The following is a 25,060-nucleotide window of genomic DNA, read 5'->3' as shown; positions in this document are numbered from 1 at the left end:
CCTGACACCATAGTAAAGCTTAGACAAATAATTAAAAGTAAAGTTAGGTGGATGGCATTTAGTGTCAATTACTACTGGCTCCCATATCTATTCTCTCTACACAGAACACATTCTAGTGTAGGTATTGAATGCTTAACAATTTTCCACATGTCAAATGAAATAATCTTAGGTACATCATATGGATTGAAGTTACTCCACAAAATATTATTTCATAAATAATATCAAACATAATATTTTTAATATTGATTTTTAATTTCTATGATTCTATCTTCTTTTATTTAGTGTGGTATATTCACACATAAATCTTCAGGAGGGACAGGGGGTGGGTACATTTATTTTAATTTTAATAAGAAATAACCATAATAGTGATATCAAAACAGTAATTATTTTTATATTGGAACAGAATATTGAAATGAGTTATACAATATCATTGCTGGGGTTGAAGAAGTATTTTATATGGTTTATTTTGAAGCACACTTATCTAAGGATGATTGAATAATATCCAGCAGACTAAGCATTGCTAACCATGAAGTTGATAAACCTCACTCTCCTCAAAGCATCTCTAAATCATCATAATAACAACAGCAGTCCAGTTTCCTGACTACTGGGTTGAATCCAGTTGATAAAATAGTCTTATTTTAAAAGACAAGGTAATACAGTCATAATATTTTATGTACATGTGTGAAAATGAGACAAGGAAATGAGAAAATGACTGGGGTTGGGAGAGGCAGGGAGACACTGATCAAGACGCATTCTACTCATAAATTGACTTATTGCATTGAAACCTCTGCGCAGCTACTTAAAAACAATAATAAGAGTGAAAAATCTTACGTGCTGAAATCAGACAATCAAAATAATCTTGATAGTCCTGATGAGATATCCACAATTTTGAAGACACGGCACTCACTGCCCCATTTGTTAGGAAATGGAAAGACTTGGAAAAAATTATATTAAGTAAAGTAAGCCAGGCCCAAAGAAACATAGGTCCCATGGCTTCCCTTATTTGCGATAACTAGTATATGTATGAGTCAAGCAGAAAAGGTCAGATAAGGTGATGTTAGGAAAATGAACCCTTAGATATGTATTTAAATGTTTTTTTCTTTCATGCATTTGTTTCTAACGCATTTATAAGATTATTTGTTTGTTGCTTTGTATGTCCCTCCCCCACAGTATAACCCCTGCTTTCACTGTATTTGATGTCAGTATAATTTGTAGAGGGGAAGGGGAAAAACAAGTTGTTTAAATAAGGATACAGGTGGACCCATTGCTACAATGAGAAGTACAAGTTGTCATGTTGAAAATGAACTTTACAACTTTGGTGGGGGGGTGGGGAGGATTAGGTGGGGGGGAGGAGGGATGCTGGGAAGGGATGGAAAGGGTAAACAAAGGAGGAGGCTACAATGCTTGAAAAGAAATGTACTCACTATCTTGCCCATCTAATTATAACCCCTCTGTACAGTATTTTCACAATAAAAAAAAAAGAAATGTACTCATTACCTTGCCCATGTAATTGTAACCCCTCTGTACAATATGTTCACAATAAAAAATAAATAAAATAAAATAAAGACACGGCACTGGTGTGCAGTAAGATCAGATTCACACCACCTAATTGAGATCCCTGACTGAAATGTACATTCATGAGGGGAGAATTTTAACTTTTGGACCTGAAAACACTGAATCAAGTTCAAGAGTCACTTCTAGAGTTGACCTACATATCTATCAGGTTTGCTACTTCATGGTAGAGGGTTACTTCTAGCAATAATTTAATTAGCTGTCATTTTCAAATAAGAGGGACTGATCAAGCAGGCCACAATGAATAAATTCATGATATTGGTTTTACGCAAGTTATAATCTTCATAGAAGACTATAGACTTGATTTGGGGAGAACAATTAACAGATAAGCACTAGATCTTACTGTGAGCAAGATACCTGGCTTAAAGATCTTTGAATAACAAGCAATGTTTCATTTTTATAACTTTAAATTAATATGATTTCTATATATCATTAAAATAGCTGTAGATACCAAAATAAAGTATGCTGCTATTTTTTCAATCATGTGGACATTTCAATCACTAAAAATAACTATCATTTTTGTTTAGTTCCACTATCACTAGTTATAAAACAATACTGCTATATAAACTTGTTTAGGATCAACTTTACAATATGCTATAGTCACTACTTTGGGCACTATTTATGAACTATTTTGTTCACTGACTGCTTTTCCATGCCGTTATAAAACTAGAAGCTGGAACCCAACTAGAAGAAAAAGCTAATAAATAATTTTATGGAGCCATTAAGTGTTAGTTACATCTCTGAGACAGTTGAAGAACAGGTTCAAGAAGATACACTGAAACTTTGGCAAGGGCTAAATACAGCATAGTCCACTACTCCTCAGTACAAATTCATTCATAATCAAAATAAAGCTATTACTCAACTAGCAGGCATTTTCTAGGTATCTTCTAAGTGCTCACCTGTGAGTGCCAGGCTGTAACTAAGAAGCAAAAAACACAGAATAGATTTTGTTCCCAAACAGCCTATAAATGTTCATTATAAAAAAAATGAAAATTGGCTAGACAGTAGCATATACTTGTCAGAGATTTTGTGTGTATGTGATCGTATCTGCCAATTCTGGAGCTCGAACTCAGGGATTGGGTGCTGTCCTTTAGCTCTTTTACTCAAGGCTGGTGCAATACCGCTTGAGCTACACCTACACTTCCAGCTCTTGGATAGTTCATTGGAGAGAAGAGTCCCACGGACTTTGCTGCCCGGCCTGGATTGAGTCTCAGATCTCAACTTCCTGAGTAGCTAGGATTACAGGCAGGCATGAGTCACCCACACCCGGCTCAGAGATTTTCATTTCCAATCTCTAGCTAAATTATGTAACTAACTACAATCCAACTAATTTATGCAACTCCTGTAGTTGCCATAAAATGCAAAAATAAGATAAGATAATTAAAGTCTGAATGTCCAAGAGTGACAGAAGAAAGAGAAGAAAATGGGTGCTTTAAAGGAAAGTAATAGAGAAACTTTGCCCACACCACTCTCCAGCAATGGAAATAGGGATCATGGGTAGGAGAGGCCCTCAAACTAGAAACTCTTCTCAAGGAGGACAACATTGCCTGTAAAGATTTACTAGCTCACTCTTCCATAAGCATCAGTAACAATGGAATGCTCTATACAATAGAGGAAAAAAACTAAACAATATAAATGATCCATTAACATATCCCCATTAATCCTCACTTCTTCTAGCAACCCATAACTAATCTGAATTATCCCTACATCTTCAGAGGTGACTTCTTTAAACCAGGACTTACGTACTAGGACAGAATTAATGATTGGTTTTATTTTTATGAAATGAAATACAATTCAGCAGTTGGGACCTTTGGCTAGTCTCCAACGGTTTAACAAAGTAAATGAAACAGGTGATCCGAGAGGAAACTCGTTTTCACGAGCAACCTGATTTAGTATTCTCAAATTGTTCAGGCTCTTTTTCAATTCCCAAAAGATAAATTTTCCATGAGGTATTAGCTAAACCTGCCTTGATTTTAAAAATACTTATGAAGTGATAGCAATGAGTTGGTGGCTCACACACTTAATCCTAGCTACCTGAGATCTGAGGATCAAGGTTCAAAGCTAGCCTAGGCTCAAGTAAGATAGAGATAGCCTTGATCAGAAAAACTCAGCCTCGGGACCAGTACACACATACACCACACACACACACACACACACACACACACACACACACACACACACACACACACACACACACACACACACACACACACACACACACACACACACACACACACACACACACACACCTACTTATTTCCCAGGGAAGTGCCTAGAATAAAAATACTTTTAGAGGTGCTGGGAAGGTGGCTCAGTGGTAGAGCATTTGCCTTGCATCCCTGAGGCCCTAGGCTCGATTCCTCAGCACCACATAAGAAAAAAGCCGGAACTGGCACTGTGGCTCAAGTGCTAGCCTTGAGCTGAAGAGCTGAGGGACAGCGCCCAGAGTTCAGGCCCCACGACCGGACCCCCCTTCCCCAAAAAAGAAAAAAAATACTTTTAGACATAACCATACAGGTTCTAGACCATCCTATCCATATTGGAGTTCCTTTTGGAGCCCCTGGCTGATAATACTGCCTTGATCAAAAATAACTAAGAAACAGTGACCAGGCTCTGAGTCCAAACTCCAGTACAGGCACATACACAGAAGGTTACTCAGATTACTAGGGATGAAGACATTATAGATGATGAGAAATATTCAACGAATGAGAAAACAATAAAGATAATGGTATTGATATCTGTAATATTTTATTTTTTCTTATTCCATATCATAGTATATTCTGCAGTTGCATTATTGTTTACAGGGATGACACTAAAATTCTCAGAAGTCAAATGAGGTGCTACAAAGAAATTTACCACTAATAAGACAAAAAGTAAAAACATAATGCAAAACTCACATCTCATTCCCAAATCCATAATTGTTAAATTAATTGTTATATCCAGGTGCTAATGGTTCATGCCTGTAATCTGAGCTACAAAGGAGGCTGAGATTTGAGGATGGAAGTTCAAAGCCATCCTAAGCAGGAAAAATCCTTGAAACTCTTCATTCTAACCACAAAAATCTGGACACAGAGCTGTAACTCAAATGGTAGACTGTCAACCTTAACTAAAAATGCTAAGAGTCAGTACCCAGGCCCTGAGTTCAAACCCCAACACAGATAAATAATAATAATAGTGAATATTAATAATAATAGTTATACACAACTATTTCAAACTGTCAGTTATGATGGATAAACAAACATCATAAAATCAACTCAATGGGTTACTGTCCAGCATATTTCAAATCATTATATACAAGAAAAAAACAGAACACATATGGATCCCAAGTGTTTTTAACAATATAATTTTATTGTTATTATTAATGTGTTGTACAGAGGAGTTACATTTCATAGGACAAGTACTGAGTACAATTCTTTTTGGACAATGTCATCCCTTCCTTCAAGTGTTTGATTCTTTTTTAATGCAACTTTCTATATACATACACATAAGCATCTGTGTGTGTGTGTGTGTGTGTGTGTGTGTGTGTGTGTGTGTGTGTGTGCACAGGAACATGCACACAAAAAACTAAAACCTAAGACCTAGACATCTCCTAGAAACTAGATGCCCTTCAAACCATGTGAATAAATTGTTGGATAAGAGCAGATGGTGGATAGGGTTCTGATGACATTTTAAGAAGTGTTCTGAGGTTAAGCATTCCATTTTAGGCAAGTGTTGTGACGCAGATAAGAGTGGAATTAAGCACGCTGAGTTCATCACTGAATCACTGTTAAACCAAGGCCACTTTGGGGGCTGTAAGTGTAAGTGTGACAAAGTGGTGAACACATGTACAAGACAACAGAAAACTCATTCTCTCTATTACCCAGCAGTGTCATTCAACTTAATTCTTTCATACAAAGAGATAAGGCTCAACTATGTCTTCTTGAGATAATTACTTGTCAGGGATTATACAATGTTATGTACTAATGCACTTTGGATTCTGTATGACAATTTAAAAACATAATTTATTATTTCCTGATGTTAAATGTAAGAAATAATAGATTCCTAACTCTTTCTAGTCTCCTATTTACTACCACTGAGACTTGATGAGTTATGAAGAACTGAACTGGGCATATTCCAGTTCCATATATAAATAATATTTACCTAGGCTGGCAAAAGTATTAATTTCTATAAAATATTTTGATTCCCAACAGAACAATGGAGGCAGTTGTGTAAGGATTACACTCCATTAAGTGACCATTCTTGTCAATAATTCAAAAAGCTACTGTTTACTGAAATTTTTACCTCACCTAATTTCAATGCCATTTTCATAGTCTCATTTCTTTGACTAGATTAATTTTTATGAGAAATTATAAATTCTTTCTTTAGTGGTTGTCTTAATACATAGGCAAAATACTCATCTAAAGCTCAGAGAAAGAAAACTATTGGACCTACTGAATAGTCACATTTTCAAGAGATGTAGAACATTAAACTTAAGAGAAAGCAGCAAATTATAATCATATCTCAAACTTACGAAGGCTCGTTACCGTGAGTCAAGCTTGATTCCAAGCACTTCGTTGCATTAATTTTTTTAATCTTGAATTGCACCTTATGAGACATAAATCACTGTCCTGAGAAATTGCACTCTGAGCACTCCCTCCCTCAGAAAGTAATCCATTGTTTCTTTGAGGATTTGTTGTTGGGGGGTTTAATTTTTTGAGTTCCAAGTATATTTTAGATATGAGACCCTTGTCCATTGTATGGCTAGTAAAGATCTTCTCCCAATTCGTGGGCTTTCTATTGATCTTGCTAGCTATGTCATTTGCCCTGCAGAAGCTCTGCAACTTTATGCAATCCCATTTGTACAACCTTTCTTTGATTTGTTGTGTTTCTGGGTCTCTATTCAGAAAATTTCGGCCTGAGCCAAGGAGACCTAGGGTTTCTCCTATTCCATCCTGTAATGTTTTCAGAGTGTCTGCTTTGAGTTCAAGGTCTTTGATCCATTTGGAGTTGATTCTGGTGCAGGGTGATATATAAGGATCTAGCTTTAGTTTTCTACATGTAGTTAACCAGTTTTGCCAGCACCATTTACTGAAGAGGCTGTCTTTCTTCCATTCTATTGTTTTAGCTCCCTTATCGAAGATTAGATGGCTATAGGTCTGTAGGTTCATTTCGGGGTTTTCAATTCTATTCCATTGGTCCTGAGGTCTGAGGTTCCTCAAAAGACTTCACATAGAACTCCCCTATGACCCAGCAATCCCACTTTTGGGCATTTACCCAAATGTTTACAAACAAGACCACACTAAAGCTACCAGCACAACTATGTTTATTGCAGCATTATTTACCATAGCTAAGATATGGAACCAACCCAGATGACCCTCAGTAGATGAATGGATCAAGAAAATGTGGTATATATACACAATGGAATTCTATGCCTCCATCAGAAAGAATGACATTGCCCCATTTGTTAGGAAATGGAAAAACTTGGAAAAAATTATATTAAGTGAAGTAAGCCAGGCCCAAAGAAACATAGGTCCCATGGTTTCCCTTATTTGTAATATCTAGTATATGTATGAGTCAAGAGGAAAAGGTCAGATAATGTGATGTCAGGAAAATGAACGCTTAGATATGTATTTTAATGTTTTTTTTCTTTCATGCATGTGTTTCTAACGCATTTATAAGATTATCTCTTTGTTGCTTTGTATGTCCCTCCCCCACAGTATAACCCCTGCTTTCACTATATTTGATGTCAGTATAACTTGTGGAGGAGATGGGGAAAAACCACTTGTTTAAGGATACAGGTGGACCTGTTGCAACAATGAGAAATACAAGTTGTCATGTCCAAAACGAGCTTTACAACGTCGGTGCTGGGGGGGCGGGGGGGAAAGGGGGGAAGGAGAAGGATTGGGATTGGGGGGGAGGGGGGAGGCTGGGAAGGGATGTGAAGGGTAAACAAAGGAGGAGGCTGCAATGCTTGGTAAGAAATGTACGCATTATCCTGCCCATGTAATTGTAACTCCCCTGTACAGTATGTTCACAAATAAAATAAAATTAAATTAAAAAAAAAGAAAGTAATCCATAATTCTTCAACACAGTCCTATTTCATTTTTCACCGCAACTTCTCATTAGCACTATTTACAACTCTGTGAATATAGGAAATACCTCACCTCCTAAAAATTATTTCTAAGCTTCTAAGCATATAATATCTAAATATGTCAAAATTTGAAAATAATATTAAAAGAAATTTTAGCATGCTCTAGTGTTGGATGCATGTCCAGCTTAGCTAGTTTCCATTAAGGAGTAAAAATAAATTGACTTAGGATAGTTGATCCTTTAAGTTCCTTAGTGATAAAATTCTGTCATTCTAAGTCAGAAGATAATTAATGAGAGCCTGATTTTCAGTTTTTAAAGATATATTCATAAGATAGGGTCTTGTCTCCTTGTAGTTGTAAGATATATTCAGTATTTCATGAAAAATATTTTTAAGAAGGTCATTAAAAATCTGAACTTCCTTTCTCCCTCTCACATAAAATTTATTAAGCCTGGCAAGCATCTGAATCAAGTGTGTGCCAGAATCAACTACAAGTTTTATTTTTCATTGAAATGAAAGAAAATTCCAGTGGGTCACCCTGAAGTTTCTTCGGAGGTGAGGAGTCAAAATTAGAGTGTGTGTGTGTGTGTGTGTGTGTGTGAGAGAGAGAGAGAGAGAGAGAGAGAGAGAGAGAGAGAGAGAGAGAGAGAGAGAGAGAGAGAGAGAGAGAGAGAGGGAGAGAGAGAGAGAGAGAGAGTCATGAAGGGTCAAATCAGAGTGTATTATAAGACAGTGAGAGTGAGTGGCAGGATCTCAAAAGGAGAATGTCAGGAGGGGTGAAGAGAATAAAAACAAAAATATATGCTCTGCCAAAAAGACTTCCTCTTGTCTTCTTTACCCACCTGTGTCCATGGTCATACTTTAGATCTTGTTCTGTGAAACAACAAGAATATTCCTCCAGAGTTTTGCATTCAAGTCCAACTGTCCTTTACCTGATACTGAAAGTCCACTTTTTTTTTAACTGTCTATTTGTCTCCACACTGCAGAATATTCTGTGCATGATTTTTACAATTATTTCAGGCATTTCCTAGTATGAATTTCCTATGTTTACTTGCATTTCTCCAATGTTTCTTTCAATGGTTAGCTAACCCACATTCCTGATTCTCTGTAATCTCCCCTGTGGTTTCATACCTGGTCATGATGGCAGGAAATCTGATGCCTGAACTCTTCTGCAATTCCTGATTATAGTCCTCCAGCTGATCCTGAAAATGCTGGCTGGCAGCCATATTGTCACCCTTGACCAATTTCTTCTGCTATCCTAGCTCTTTTACACCTGCTCTTCTCTCAATCCCTACCAATCCTGCTCCCACCTTTTCCCTCAGCTGATGACCCTAACTCATACTTTCCTGAAAAAATACGAGTAGGTAACTGAAAACTCCCATCCCACATCCAGCTGCCAGCACCTCTCCCACACTATTTCCTGCTTCTTTGTATGCAAGCCCTTATTTCTCAAACTAACCTTGTTCCTAGCAATGACCACACACACAAACACACACACACACACACACACACACACACACACACACATGCACACACACATGCACACACACACCACTACTCAAGGATACCCTCCAGTAATTCTTCTTTCTTTATTGCTCCCTTTTCTCTTTCTTGAACCATCAATTATTTCCTTTCTTACTGATTTTTTCCAACAATGAAATAAAATGCTAGCACTTCTTTTATCTTAAAAAAGAAGTCTCCCTTGATTCCACTTCTTCTCCAAGCTGCCTCCCTTGTTCTCTTCTACTCTTTCCATTAACAACCCTCGAAGAGATGCTCAGTCTGCCTATTGTCCATTGAATGAGCTCCAATATTGCTTTCAAGCTACAACTCCCCCTGAGATTGCTTTAACCCAAATTACCAGCTACTATAACAACTAAGAGTTCTATACACAAAGTTCCTCAGCTTGTTTGATCTATAGCATGAACACAGTCAATCCTTCCATTTACTTGAACATATATATATATATATATATATATTCATTTTTATATTATTTTTGGCTTCCAAAACACAATACTCTACAAGTGTTCCTCTCCTACCTTTGAACATCCTTCCTCATTTTCCTACTGCTCCCCTGGACCATCTTGATGTCTAAAAGTTGGAGTGCCCTAAACCTCAGACCACAAAGCTCTTCTCTTAGTCATAGCACACTTCCTTCTTCTGGTAATCTCTTCTAGTCACATGGTTTGAGTACTGTCTACGTAGATTCCCCCAGACTCTTTGGTTAGTTGTGGGGCTTGAATTTAGGCCTGGGTGTTGTCCTTGAACATTTTAGCTCAAGGCTGGGTGCTCTACCACTTTGAGCCACAGTACCACTTCTGGCTTTTTCTGAGTACTTTATTGGAGATAAGAGTTTCATAAGCTTTCCTGTCTGGACTGGCTTTGAACCGTGATGTTTAGATTTCAGCCCCCTGAGTAGCTAGGATTACAGGTATGAGCCACCCAGTGCCCAGCCAGAATCTCTTTTGTAAACTTCCAGACTCATTTGTTCTATTCCCTAATCTAATGTTGGATGTCACCTAGAGAAATCCAAAGAAAGATGTTGAAAACTGACCTCATCATTATCCAAAACCTGATCATCCAGTCTCTCCTCATCTCCATCACAGATCAGGAAACCTCAATCCTCAATTTACCACGCCTCACCCCCCCCCCACCCTCCCACCCACAGTGGAAATCCCAACCTTCATCCCTCCTCTGTTTTCTTCCTGCATTAAATCCCTCCACAAAACCAGCTGGATTTTCAGAATGAACTCAGAATCCAATCACTTCTTAGCGTCTCTCTTGCCTGTTGCCCAAGTGAAAAACACCTCATCTCTCACCTAAAGTAATTGTAAAGTATCCACCCCGCCCCCTGCCCTTGTTTCCTTTCTGAGTGTTACTATTAAAACCTAAGTCAGCTTATGTGGCTTCTCTGCTAAAACTCTCTAATCACTCCTCTTATTCAGAATTAAAACCAAGGTTCTTAAAATAGCCTATGGAGTCTTACATGGCCTGATGATGCTTTCTGCTCTCTGCCAACTCTCCCTAAGTCTACTCCACATCAGTCAGACTCCTGGCTGGGACCTTGAAAATGGCTGCATGCTTCCTTTTGGAGTGCTCATTTGTCAAGCCTTCTCAAATGTTCAACTCCTTCCCTGCAATCAAATACTGCTGGCTTCCATGTTCAACCTCACTAACCATCCTATCTACAATGACACAATTCTCCCCTTCTATTCTTTTTCTCTCTCATTGTGTTTTTCTCCATACCATCGGCTGCCCTTTCTCCTTCTACACTTCTTCATTTTTCTCTGGTGTTTCTCTCTTTGTGTCTCTCCTCTTAGATGATATATTAGATGGTAAGGTAGATTAGAGCAGAGTTTGTGCTCTTTGGAGTATCTTTCCATCCCCAGCACCTAAGACAATGCTCTTCACACAGTAAGCAGAGATACATGTCTGAAAAATTGATGAACAAATGCTGCGTCTGAGATCAGATTGACAGAAAAGAATGGTGTGTTTTTAGTATGTGAAATGAGTTAGGCAGTACTGCAACCCCTCTCCTCTGTTCAGAAGAAAGAATGCTCGGGAGAATTCCCCAAAAATAAAATTCTCTGTTCCAATCTCAACCACTACCTAAGAAGACCACCCAGAAATCCATAGTTTGAAGTTACTCTAGCATCTTTCAGATGAAAGAGTCATACTCCAAACACCTTCAGAATGCAGTAGACTGTACCTCTTCTCTGGAGTTGCAAATAACAATCACAACTTTACAGAGCTACAGACAAAGCAGTTAGGGAAGTCTCCTGGAATTGATTTACCCAGAATAACTCTCCATGTTGGAACTCACAATTCTAAGTATATGAGCCAGACATTATCCAGTTCTAACTTGGACCAGTGCTGGCCAGTATATGGAAAGAACTAAAAAAAAAATCACAAGATGGTATTGAATCCAAGAGCAAAAGGCACACAATCCAGAGCCATCCACATAAAAGGAGCATAGGTTTCTCTCAATGGGAGGTCAATTACAAACCCAGAGCCATTAAATATTTTATTTGTGCATGTATCTGTGCTCTAATCAACTGATTTGGAAGCTGTTTATAGCTCATTCCATGCCCCAATAATCTCAAGAATTAAATTCTTTTTTATTCATGTTTGTAGCCTTTTTAAGATCCCAGGCTAATAAAATTGGTTTTGGAATTTTTCAACCAAAGTCCAATCCAGATGGATCCGAATGTCATTTATGTAAAAAATTTTAGTTTCAGAAAAAAAAATTAGTTCAATGCAACATATATTTAATAGTAACTGTTACCAAAGTCCTTCTAAACAAAATATTTTCTATTTGATGGTACTAGAAATCCATGTCACATTCTGTCTGGCCTCAGAAAATTGGTATTATTTTTGCTAATGCTTAGGTTAAGAATCAGGATTAAGAGATTACATTATGAATATTTACTGAGTGCCTGTTCTGCTAGGAATTGTGCAAATGTTTTATTCAGTTGTCCTAAAGGCACTCACTTCAGCATGGTTCTGACCATAGAGAGAACTCACAATCGCAGAAGTTAATTGCCCAGGATCTCTGAGATAGAGAAAATTAGAATTCGGATTCCAGCACCCACATTTTTAACATGACTTACAAGACTGTTCTATGTCCCAGTCACACTATGTTGGTGTATGTCAAAGTCATTGAAGATGGACTTTCTTGTTGCTAAAGGCTTGCTATTTTCACAGTATTCATATTGCTTTAAAATTGGTGTTTTTGACATTGCCTTTTGGCTTTGAGAAAGAAAACATAAGCATTAACTACAATTGTATGTCTTTACCACTTTAATGGTAAAAGGTCAAAAGCTCACACCTGTAATCTTAGCAAGGAAGCTGAGGCCTGAGGATCATCACTTGAAGACAGCTTTTATTATTTGGGGGGGGGGGGGGGGGGCGAGTCCATGAGACCTTTATTTCCAATTAATCAGCAAAAAAGCCAGAAGCAGAGTGTGTGCTCTACTGAGCACTATCCTTGAACAAAATAAGAAAGAAAAAGAACTAAGGGACAGCGTCCAAGCTCCCTGAGTTCTGAGTTCAAACCCCCATTCTGAAACATACACACACACACACACACACACACACACACACACACAAAGAAAAGTAATTGTGACACTGCTGTCATATCTAGGATTACACCCACCAATAACTATTAGTTACAACTCTTTATTTTTAAATCATTAAGTGGAAAGAGTAAATTCTACACATGATAAAATATCTGAAACATCTGGGGCTTTTTAACTCTGTGTGTGTGTATGTGTGTATACATGTATACATTTGTGCACATACTAGTACTAAACCTTGAACCAAGGGCTTCATGTGCTCCTTTAGATTGTATTATTGGTGTCAGCCACTAGTACCCTTTTATACTGGCTATAAAGTTCTATGAAAATGTCGCTGTTTATTTTAAATGTCTGGATGTTAACTGTGTTTATAACAGCATTAGATCATGTGCAATAAATAAATAAGAAAATTTATGAGTTTCAGAAACTGAGCCAGCATTTTCTCCTTTCAAAACATAGAACTACCAGGGTACATATATTGCTCACCTAATACTTTAAAAAATAGAAGTTAATGCTTATATATGTAATCATTAGGAAAAGGAAAGCTTTGAAGATTTTTTAGATATTTTCTTGTGTCAAGGTTGTGATTTTTTCATGCTCTTTCAACCATGATTAAATAGTAATTTTGGATCAAATTTCACAGTTCTCATGGTAGTTATAAAAGAAGTTTTATAGAGAAAAAAATTGTGACTCAAATTTCATTTGAAGGAATCTCTGTATGCCAGCACATGTGGTATTTTTGGAAAGCCGGTACAGCCCAGATTGTCTTTCATTGAGAAATATAACAGGGTACAGAAAGTCCTGGTTTCTCTATTGCATGGCATAAATTCTCCCTAGAAACTCAGACTTACAAGCAACTAGAGGAAATGTCTTCTTCTTTGCTTTCACATGCCAGAGAACTTGATCATTGCATATTTAGGAATAGCAATACTTTGGCTTTGCCATCTGCCTCTTCTGCCCTCCTGGGTCACTTAAAGGTGATTTTCTGTTCTCTCAGAAGGAGCAGGGGAAGTCCTTTCTTTCCTTAAAAGTCTCCATGTGACTTTGAAACAATCAGCTCTGCTGGACATGGAGCTTTTTCCCAGTTGATGGTAGTTGGGGTTAGTGTCATCATTAAGTTTTTGTTTTAGAAATGCCAGTCAAAGACAGAGTTGACAGAACTGAGTGCAGTAGATGAGCCAAAGCTTAGTTCAGGGGGGATTTATGCAATTATGAGGAAATAAGAGCTACTGGGAGTTCAAACATGGAAGGTAGGAAGATGAGACATGGGGTAGGAGGGTGACTTTGGCATTTGGGAAGGATATCCGCAGGTAGAAGTTTAGAGGAGAGGAAAAGTTACAGTTGAGAAATTTGCTTATTTGGGAGGTCTCAAGATTAAATAAAACTAAGTGGAATAGGTACCAGGGATTGGTTAGGATTGGTTAACTATCTATAAATAATTTCAAATTGAATAATAAAATTAGCCAGGATTATTTACTATTGGTCAGATCTCTATCTCATGCACATTCACACACCACCCACCACGAACAGTAACAGCACTTAGCAATTTACAGTGATTACTAGGATGCTCTAGATACTTTAACTTATGGTTTAAAAATCTCAGCCAAAAATAATACAGAGCCAGGTGCTGGTAGCTCATCCCTGCAATCCTAGCAACTGAGGAGGCTAAGATCTGAATATCATGGCTTGAAGCCAGTCAGGCAGACAAATCCTAGAGACTTTCAGCCAGCAAAAAGCCAGAACTAAAGGTGTGGCTTACATAGTAGAGCACCAGCTGTGAGCAGGAAAGTCAGCTAGCATGTGAGTCTTAAGCCACAGTACCATCACAGAGAGAGAGAGAGAGAGAGAGAGAGAGAGAGAGAGAGAGAGAGAGAGGCAGAGGCAGAGACAGAGACAGAGACAAAGACAGAGAGAGAAATCACTATTCTTGAGGGAAAATGATATTTTTAAAATATTTGGTAGTTTAGTAGTTTTTACAGTTTACTAGTTGTTTAATAGTCTTTACAGTTTAGTAATTTAGTAGTCTTTACAAGTCTTATTGAAAAGAGAAATGTTAAATGAATAAGCCAAAGACTTCATTTAAACCAACACAGTTTCAAGTTCTTCACATTATAAACCATATTTTTTTCAAACCAAGCAGGAGAAAACAGTAGGAGTCATTTTAATGTGGTCTTCTTTTCTTTATCTTAAATCATAACAACCAGTTACCTATGAGTAAACATGTGCAGAGCTGAGAATGAATAAAGACAGATCTAGAGTATTCAATTAAGGATAAACAAGAAATAAAACATTCTTGCTCAACATTCTAGCTAATGGTTAAGTGCATCATTTCACAGACATATTTGACATACAAGTTTTTTTAATTTTTTATTTAAGTTATTGCTATCATAATGGTGATATTCAGAGCGGTTACAATTACATGTCAGATAAAGAGTATATTTCATTTTGGACAAAGTCTCCCTTCCCCTGGCTCTCTACCAAATTTCCCCTCCCACCACCCCCCTCCAGTTGTATGTTCATCTTCAACATGGTGTCCAGTGAGTGCCATTGCTGAATTTGTCCACTCTTTGTCCCTCCATATCTATGTTCATGTGTTGTTGGGTTTTTTTGAATGTAGCCCAAGTTGATCTCAAACCCACAATCCTCCTAAGTGCTGGGATTTACAGGTGTATGCAGCCACACCCAGAAGATCAATTATTATTTTAATATATTTACCTTGCTAGTAATATGAGCTTTTTAAATAAACATCTGACACTTCACAAGTGGTAACAAAGCAAAATCTGGGTTGGCTCCAACCAAGTCACTGATATGTCAATAAATCCAATACAGGTGAAACATCACCTTGGACACTGAGCCTCTACCTAGATAACAGGTGCTTTCTTATCATAGAGTCTGGGCCCGAGGCCCTGCCCTTACCTGGTTGCAGGTGTTGATGTCGATCCCACCCTTCAGGTATTCCACAACCTTGTCCAGGTTGCCCGCTCGGGCAGCACGAAGGAAACTTGCATTGCTGTCAGACTGGGAGAAAAAAAAATGTTGGTGAATTATTGATAAAATAAAAATATGTCAAATGCAGAAAACCAAGCATGTGTATACTGCAAGTCAGAAAAGCTTAAGTTGGAAACATTTTCAATACTGATTGCAAAACATTGAATAGAATGCACAGTATAAGGCAGCAACCTTCAATTTATCAGCGTGGGTTATTGGTGAATATTGAAATTAGTGGGAAATGCACATCCAAAACCATTCACCTCCTCAGCCAATTTGAAGATGTATTCATTCTGTCCAGAATACCACCATAAGCCATATGGTTTAGTGACTCACACGCTGCTGTAAAATTTAAGCTACTCTTTTCTGTATTACTGTCAGTTTTCAGATAAGTTTTCAGGAAAACACTGAGTTTGAGAACCTCATCAGTCTCCTGTCTTGGTTGTCAGAGAACAGGTGGTTTTGAAGAAAAGGGAAAAGCCAGTTGACAGGTATGGAATAGGCTGATGAAAACTGTGGTTTTGAAAAAAAGATTTTGAAAAAAAGAGATGATTAAATTTAGACCAGCTGAGCCACATGCTGGTGGTGGCTCATGCCTGTAATCCTAGCTACTCAGAAGGCTGAGATCTTAGGATCATGGTTCAAAGCCAGCCCAGGCAGGGAAGTCTGTAGTACTCTTATTTCCAATTAACCACCAGAAAACTGGAAGTGGCACTGAGGCTCAAAGTGGTAGAGCGCTAACCTTGAGCACAATAGCTCAGGGAGTGCCCAAGCCCTGAGTTCAAGCCCCAGGACCAGTACCAAAAAAAAAAAAAAAAAAAAAAAAAAGACTACATTTCAAACCTTGACATAATAATGATAATAAAATTTCAAAGATCCGAACATTTGCATAACTGTGGGTAATTTTTCTGTCTTTTATCTTCTTCCCATTGTTTTCATTTTTATGTTTTTATTTTTGAAAAGGTAGTAAGTAGGGAGAGTTATAGTTACATAAGTAAGGGAATGAGTACATTTGTTTTTAATCATTGTTACCCCATCCCTCATTATATCACACTCACCATTTCCTATTTCCCTCCCTCCCAGGTTGTAAGGTTCTTATCATAACTGTGGGTAATTTTTTGATACAATATCTGACCAAAGAGGAAAGGAGAGCTACAAGAAGAATATAATATCTAAGTTATTAAATATAACATCTAAATCTTTGGATACATAATGTCTGCTGTTAGAGGTGCAATATCTAAGTCACAAGAACTAATATCAAAATTATTAGCTATATGATATCGAAGTCATTAGCTACACGATGTCTAAGTCATTAGATGTACAATATCTGTATTATTCAATATCTGGATCTACAGTCCAAATCTTATGCTTGTCAAAGGAACATTCATGTCACGAGGCTCTGCTGACTTCCTGCTCCAAGGGTCTTGGCAGGGACTCTTAGCATCTTGGGTCACAACCATTTTTTAATGGTTTCTGGTGACACTGACAGAGAAATGCAAATAGTTTCTCTGCGAGTTTCAAAATGCGAGCATTTGCATACTGTTCGAATGATTTACCTAAGGGAAAAGATGCAGGGTTGGGGGGAACCCTTAAGATTAAATTCCCTCCCACTGAACCCAAGTACCACAAGGACATTTATCTTGATAAGTCAGTGTCATCATTTATCATGACTAAAGTGGTATGGCTGGAGTCTATACCTCGAGAATTCCCACTCTGACTCTCTAGAAACACATCATGGTATGATGGATATGCTGTGAGCTCCCGTCCTTGCTCCCCCTACAATCATCCTGGAAGATGTGCTTGTGGCAGAGTGCTCTGACACCATCGCAATGCCACACTCCCTGTCCTGGGACTCCTTCCGAATGCTGAGACTCTGCAATTATTCTGCTGCTTTCAGCATGTGCTGAACTCCAGAAGGTTATGCCTCTCTTAGGTTTCCAACCACAGCTCTCGCCAAACATTCGCACTGTAAGGTACCAATGTGTCACAAGACATCCTTAGCCTGACTACTGTGAGACAAGAAAAATTAAATCATGTGGGTCACAAGGCATAAAACATAATGCTATCATACCTCTATAAACATGGCCTTTCCAAATAAAGCTATGTTCTATCCATCATATTAAACATTGTTCCTGGAAAGCGCAGGTGATGTTTATATTTATTCTTGCACTGAGAGTTGAGCTAAAGGAGTTCCATGTACAAGGACATTAATGCTAAATTGTGTGAGGAAGGAACTGTCATTTTTAATTCCTTATTATCTGTAAGTAGTGTCAGTTTGTGAATGCAGTGCATCTTGATCAATATTGCTGCTTTCATCCTTCACCCTCATGTCTCCCAACCTCACCCACCCCCTCAATTAGGAACTGTTGTAATATTAATTTAGTAAATGAAAAGGAGGGGTGGGTTAGAAATTTTCCAAGCTTGCACATTCATTCAGATTCAAGATTTAATTTATGTTTAATCAAGCTCAGAGTTGGAAGTACAGGCCATTCTATCCCCACACTGGACCAATGTTTCTCCAGATGCCAAATTCCTGAGCTTTCAATTTATTTCACATGGGATGAACACAGAGGTGACCTTGCTCGACATAGTAAATCTGGAAACAATGAGCCCAGTACACAGAGTGCCTTGGCTTAAGAAGGAATCCTTAGCTGCCATCTTTACCCATCTGTGCAGCTAGCAGAATTAGGAGCTGACTGGGACAAACTACTTAGAAACATGTTCATTTGGGAATGAGGGGGAAAAAATAGCAAAGTGCATACAGCATTAAAAAGCCAAGTGACTGACTCTTTCTCTCATTCTGACTCTCTCTCCTCTCTGCATGATTAATACATCCAAACTCAGTAAAAGATCTAATGCTCTATTTTTTCTATTTTTTTAAAAAAAGAAGAAGAATGTCAGCCAGGCACAGGTGACTCACACCTGCGAACCTAGCTGCTTAGGAGGCTGAGATCTGAGGATCGAAGTTTAAAGCCAGCTGGGGCAAGAAAGTCCATGAGACTCTCCAATTAACCCCCAGAAAACCAGAAGTGATGCTGTGGTTCAAATGGTAGAGTGCTAGCCTTGAGAACAAAAGCTTAGGGACAGTGCCCAGGCCTAAGTTCCAGGCCCACAACTGACAAAAATAAAAAAGAACATCATGAACAAATAGACCAGAAGAATCAACCTCAAAGAGGGAAACACACAGCTCCTGAAGCCTAGAAAGGGAGAGCATGGTCAGCAGTTACTGCAGAGACTGAGTCCAACATCGGGCATGACCTTGAGGGGTAACTGCTTTTGAAATCAATTAGCAATAGGCAGCTTTCATAACTTGCTTTCTCTCTCCTTGAATCAAACTTTTTTAGTTTTTTTATTATTATCTTCAAGCAGTCATACAAAGGAGTTTCCAATTAACAAGGCAATTTTATAATATAATATATCTTGATCAATGTCACCCCTTCCAAGATTCTCATTCATCCACCCCCTACCTAACCCTTTCTTTTCTTAATTTTGTAGGATATACAGTGGATTCTTGCCTTCATTTCCCTCTCTTCTCCTCTTCATTCTAGTCTAATCTAGTTAAGTGAAAACACCCCTTTCCAGTAGCCCTTTGATTTTGTCTTTCTAAGGATTTGCACTGTTGGAGATCTCACTAGAATCTACTCTGTTTCAGTTAATACATTTGTAAATACTTACATACCAGCCACCACATTTACTTATGAGTTTGTAAAATAGTGTGGAGGTTCTTCACAAAATTAAACATAGAACTACCCTATGATCCAGCAATTCCACTCCTGGGCATTTGCCCAAAAGATTACAAAGCAGGATATAGTAAAGCCACCAGCACAACCTTGTTTACTACAGCACTATTCATCATAGCCAAGGTAGGGAATCAGTCCAGATGCCTCTCAATGGACAAATGGATTGAGAAAACACAATGAAACTTTACTCATCTATTAGAAATAATGACATTGTACCATTTAAAAGAAATTAATGACACTTTAAAAAATGAAATACCCAAATGATTCCCTGGAATTTCAGTAAACAGTATTCCAAGTGTCTGGAAGGAACTGGACCTGATAGAAGTAAGTCATCTGAACCCTCCTGCTGGTGACCTACAAGTGATTTGAGTCAAATAAAGGACTTCATTCCATGTTAGATTCATCTAGAGTATTCTTAAGGGATTTTGTTTTCCCCAAATGAGAAAAAATGCATCAAATGCAAGGGTTATTATAACATTATTTGAAAATGTAGACTTCCTAAGCAGAACTAAAATGAAGTTCCATACCAGGTAACTTGAAGAGATGGGAGGGGTTGGGTGGGGTGGGGGAGAAAGGTGGAAGGGGTGACATCAATCAAGATGAATAGTACCTCATAAATAAACATGTTGGATTGCAATTCCTCTGTACAACTGCTTATGGATAATAAATCTTTTTAAAAATAATAACTAAAACAAAATTCCAAAATGTATATAGAGATAAAATTGACAATTGTGAAAGGCAAACATATATCCCTACAGAGAAATATATTTTCTTGCCCCAGTCCACATAGATTCATGTGCGCAATAGCCTACAATAATGAGGTCAATCTGTGATTAAAGTTCTTGACAGGAGAGCTTTGTGTAGACAGTAGTTAGTCTGGTTAAGTTTAATCAACCAAACAAGGAAAGAACATTTAAAGATACATGAGGAGAAAGGCAGTGATTTTTTTAGCCTTCTGTCTATCCCTCAGGTTAGGACAAAGGTAAAGGTTGTAAGTTAAGTATGATCAAAGAAAAAGCATTTTTTGTGTTCATCCTGGACCTTGAACTCAGGGTCCAGGCATTGTGTCTCTGAGTATTTTTCCTCAAGGCTAGTGCTCTACCAGGTGAGCCACACTTCCAGCTTTTTCATGTTTAATTGGAGATAAGAGTCTCAAGGACTTTCCTGCCTGGCCTGGCTTCAAACCACAATCATCAGATCTCAGCCCCCGAGTAGCTGGGAATACAGGAGTGAGCCACTGGCACCCTGGCTCAACGCATGCTTAACGTCTGCTTTTAAAATAGACTGTTTACTTTGCCCAAGCAGATTTCCTACAGACAACTATAAGAATAAAGAAAAGAGGCATTAGTGGCTCCTTCAAGAGAGAATCTCCCACTAGTGTGAGATTAAACTCTCTTCTTTGCTGTTGTATATCTTACCCTAGTTATCCTTCCCCTCCCCAAATCCTGAAACTTAGACTCTCAAGAGCAGGCATGAAAAGCAAGAGGAATGTACTTTTCCAAAGCCACATTACATCCCAAAGCCACTAGGGGGGCACACTCTTACAAGTCCATGAGTTGCACTGCTAAATGTTGTTGACTATTTTCCCCCTTCACTTTATGCTTCAGTAATAACCTAATAAACAAAATAAAGTCAGATTCTGAGCTATATAAATGGCTAGCCTATAGCTGAGTCCAACCACATCATTTGGGCATTTGCCTTTGTGTTTATTATTCAGTGCCTAACAAGTGAAATCCAGATGACTATATATTCCTGATATGCGAAAAAGTCTTTCTGGAGCTCAGAGAGAGAACAGTCACAGTGTCTGCTCCTCAGACATGGAATCTGGTGCTAATGTAATGAACCACAAGAGCCTGTGCAGTAGCAGAGAATCGCTAGCTAATATTGCAAATTAACACCTGGCTCTGATGTTCTCTTTTAGACTCCAACGTGCAAAGACCATTAGCAGAGGTGTGATAGAAAAGCCACAGGAAGTATTTTTCAGTTTAGCTTTTCTTCTTTTTCAACCTTGGCCTTTATTGGATTGTGTTCTCACCACCATCCCAAGATCAAGCTCACTTTCACTGGAGCTTCACAAGATCATCCAAGGGTACAAAACTAAAGAGACTGACATAAAGTAAATTATAAGTAAATTTCCCTCACTAGTTTTTTTTTATTAACTGAAATTAGGAACCAGAACCTTAAACTTATTAATAATAGTTTGAATAGGTTTATAGAAAGCATTTCTTATATTGCTATTTTGAATTGAAGTCAAAATCAGGGACATATTAAATATGGATCTCAGATTATTAAGCTAAATATCTGTAACTGAGTTTTAGATATTTAATGTAATGTCATTTATTTGGCTATTTTTAGTAAGATTAAAATTAGTATGAAAATTTTCAATAATAACATAAGAATTTTAGGAGTACCTGTGTGGTTTTGTGTCTTTAATATTCAAACACCATAGTAAAAATAGCACTGAAAGTCACAAAAGTCTTTTATACTGTAAAAGAGACCAATCCCAAACTGGGCATGATGGTCCATGCCTGTAATTGTAGCTAAAAGGATAGTAGAGAGTGGGAGAATTACAATTTGAGACCAACCCATGAAAACCGTATTAAGACCCTATCTAAACTAGCAAAGTGCACTGCTGAATCATATCTGTAATCTCAGCTTTGTGGGACATGTGAATAGGAGAGCCACTTTCTGAGGCTAGCCTTGGCAAAATCACTGGTAAAATCTGAAAAAGAATCGTTTAAAGGTCTGGAGTCATGACTCAAGTGGTAAAGTACTTGAGTTCAAACCCCACAACACAAGAGAAGGAGGAGGAGGAGGAGGAGGAGGAGGAGGAGGAGGAGGAGGAGGAGGAGCAGGAGCAGGAGGAGGAGGAGGAGGGAGGGAGGGAGGAAGGAAGAAGGAAGAGTAAAAGAAGAGAGAGAGAGAGAGAGAGAGAGAGAGAGAGAGAGAGAGAGAGAGAGAGAGAGAGAGAGAGAATCTACTATTGACGTATGAAAGACACTTGTATAAAAACATGAATCAGTCAGCCAGCCACCGTATTCTCCGAAAGGTTTCAAAATCCTCACCTCACAGTCTTGGCTTGTGGGAACACAGAAAATCCTAAGGAATGATTAGCTTCAAGTAAAGCACGTGGTCTTTATGTACTTTGAAGAACGTGTTTATTTTCTCAGGAAGTATTCTTTAGTGAAATTGAGATCTCTTACCTGCCTACTCAGAGATCTACATTCTTTCAGTAACACAAAATAAATAAACTTTGATGAAATAACTTGAAGAGAGAAGCATTAGCATGAAGACCAGGTAAATGAACGTTTTAACACTTTAGGTCCTTTAATATTGATCTTTAGGTCTCTGGACTGTATGGGAGTTAAAATTCACTTTCAGCCAATCATGAGTTGTATGGTCTTGGGTGTTTATATCATTCCATATAAAAATACACTTTCTAAATTAAGCCACTATAATAATTCATCTAAACTTCCTCAAAAACTAAATGTAGAATTACCATATAACCCTGCTATAAAATGTCCAGGCATTTATCCAAAGCAATGCGAGTCATATACCCATGTTTACTTCAGCACTAGTCACAAAAGCCAAGTTTTAGAATCAGGGGAGGCTTACTTCAATGGATGAGCAGATGAAGAAAATGTTGTATGCCCAGAATATCACAAGCCAGGATACTGTAAAGACACTTGCACATCCAAGTTTGTTGCCCCACTATTCACAATGGCCAAATTATGAAAACAGCCCAGATGCTCTACTATAGATAAATGGATCCCAAAAATGTGGTACCTATATACAATAGAATTTTACACAGACAAAAAAAGAATAATGTTGTGTCATTTGCAAGGAAATGGATGGGACTAGAATAAGTCGTGCTAAGTCAAGTAAGTTAAACTCAAAGAGACAAACAGCATATTTTCTCTCGTATAGTGAACAGCTAAATATGGTGGAAGCTAAATCTAGAATACACTTGGACGTGATAAATTATACAGGACGTTAGGCATTCATGTTTATTCATTTATCTGTCTTTCAGAGCATAAGGGGAACACAGAAATGGAGGGACAAAGAGTGAACAAATGCAGCAGTGGTACTTATAGACACTATGCTGAAAATGAACTTGTGAGTGAGGATAGGAAGGAAAAACTGGGAAAGAGTGAAGGAAGGAGTGACATTGCCCAAAAAGAAATGTACTCTTTACCTGACTTATGTAACTGTAACCCCTCTGTACAGCACCTTTATAATAACAATAAGAATTCTTAAAAAGAAAATCTAGTATGTAGACACAGCAGGATATTACACAATGAAGAATGGAATTGCATAATTTTAAGGGAAAATGGATAGATAGATCACTATGTTGAAGAAAACAAGACAAGCTCAAAAATCATGGATATTACATGCATTTGCTTATATAAAGAATCGTGACATAAAAAAATCAAATCAAAACAAGCATAAGGACATGAATGTAAAACGAAGGCTACTTGGGGGGGGGGAATCCCTAGGAGGGAGGAATATGAAAGGAAATATGGTAGAATGATATTATACACATGTATGGAAACTGAATGAGGAGACACAGAAAACTATAAAAAGAAATCAAGGAAAAGACACGAAAGAGTAACAGCACGGGTAAAGATGATCAAACTTCATGTGGATATACTACATTAAACCCTATTGTGCTGATAGGAAGGAAAGGAAAGGGAAAGTATTTTCTAGAAGTGCTCAGAAGGATTGGTATGATGACTTAAAGAACTTAGGTTGAGATTAAGCACTGAGGATACCTACTGAGTTTGTTTTATATTTGCCATTTTCCCCATAAGGGATCAACACAAAACCACAGTAACAAATCAAATCACATGTGCATATAATCTTCCTTGACGCTAACTAAAGGTTATTGGCAGTGTTCCTTCAAAGATCTTAACCAAAGACAACTCTGAGGTTTACAGGTACAAAAGAGCAAAAAATGTGAACCAGGACTAGGTGTGGTTTTCTCCGATTCTGAGCTTCTACCGCATGTATCAGTGAAAGGTCATGACATCACAATAGCTTTATTTACATGCTCTTGTATTGGAGCCATGACTGCTTAATTAGCTGAGCACTTTCAATACCCAACATTGTTCCTACTATTTTGTTGAAAAAAAAATAAGAACAGTCAAAGATTGAATGGTGCCAATAATGGATTTGGAGGGAATACTGGGGTTTTAACTCAGTCTTGCTACCATTTGCGGCATGTCTCCAAACAACCTCCCTTCCTTTGGGCAATAGTTATTTCCTAGGTAAGGTCTCACTTTATGCCTATGCCAGCCTGGGCCAAGGTCCTCTTATTTATACTTCTCTTGATACGACAGATTGCCATTGGTTCCCAGAGTCCCTTGAACTTCTTTTCCTTTTTTTTCCCCCCTTTGGCTGGATGATTTCTCTGAGTTTCTTTTGCTCAAGGCTAGCAGTGTACCACTAGAGCCATAGCACCACTTCCAGCCTTTCCTGTGATTAATTGGAGATAAGAGTCTCACAGACTTTCCTGCCCAAGGTTGGTTTCAAACCATGAATACCTAGGATTATAGGTAGCCAGTCTGAACTTCTGTTTGCCTAGACTGGCATTGACCTTTGATCTCCCAATCTCTGCC

At 38.0% G+C, this 25,060-nt stretch overlaps 1 protein-coding gene across 3 annotated transcripts in view; it reads right to left on the bottom strand.

The window, feature by feature from the left end:
* Nucleotides 1–25,060, bottom strand: part of Ank2 (ankyrin 2) — a 212,764-nt gene that overhangs the window by 166,812 nt on the left and 20,892 nt on the right. For all 3 annotated transcript variants that reach the window (XM_070022476.1, XM_070022477.1, XM_070022478.1), the window contains exon 2: nucleotides 15,631–15,732. In XM_070022476.1, the coding sequence (XP_069878577.1) occupies nucleotides 15,631–15,732 (102 nt within the window). The remainder of the gene's footprint in view (nucleotides 1–15,630; nucleotides 15,733–25,060) is intronic.

The sequence above is a fragment of the Dipodomys merriami genome, unplaced genomic scaffold (genome assembly GCF_024711535.1).
Source record: "Dipodomys merriami isolate MVZ:Mamm:240054 unplaced genomic scaffold, mDipMer1.0.p SCAF_15, whole genome shotgun sequence".
Classification (NCBI taxonomy): Eukaryota; Metazoa; Chordata; class Mammalia; order Rodentia; family Heteromyidae; genus Dipodomys; species Dipodomys merriami.
This window is presented reverse-complemented; position numbering and strand designations above follow the sequence as displayed.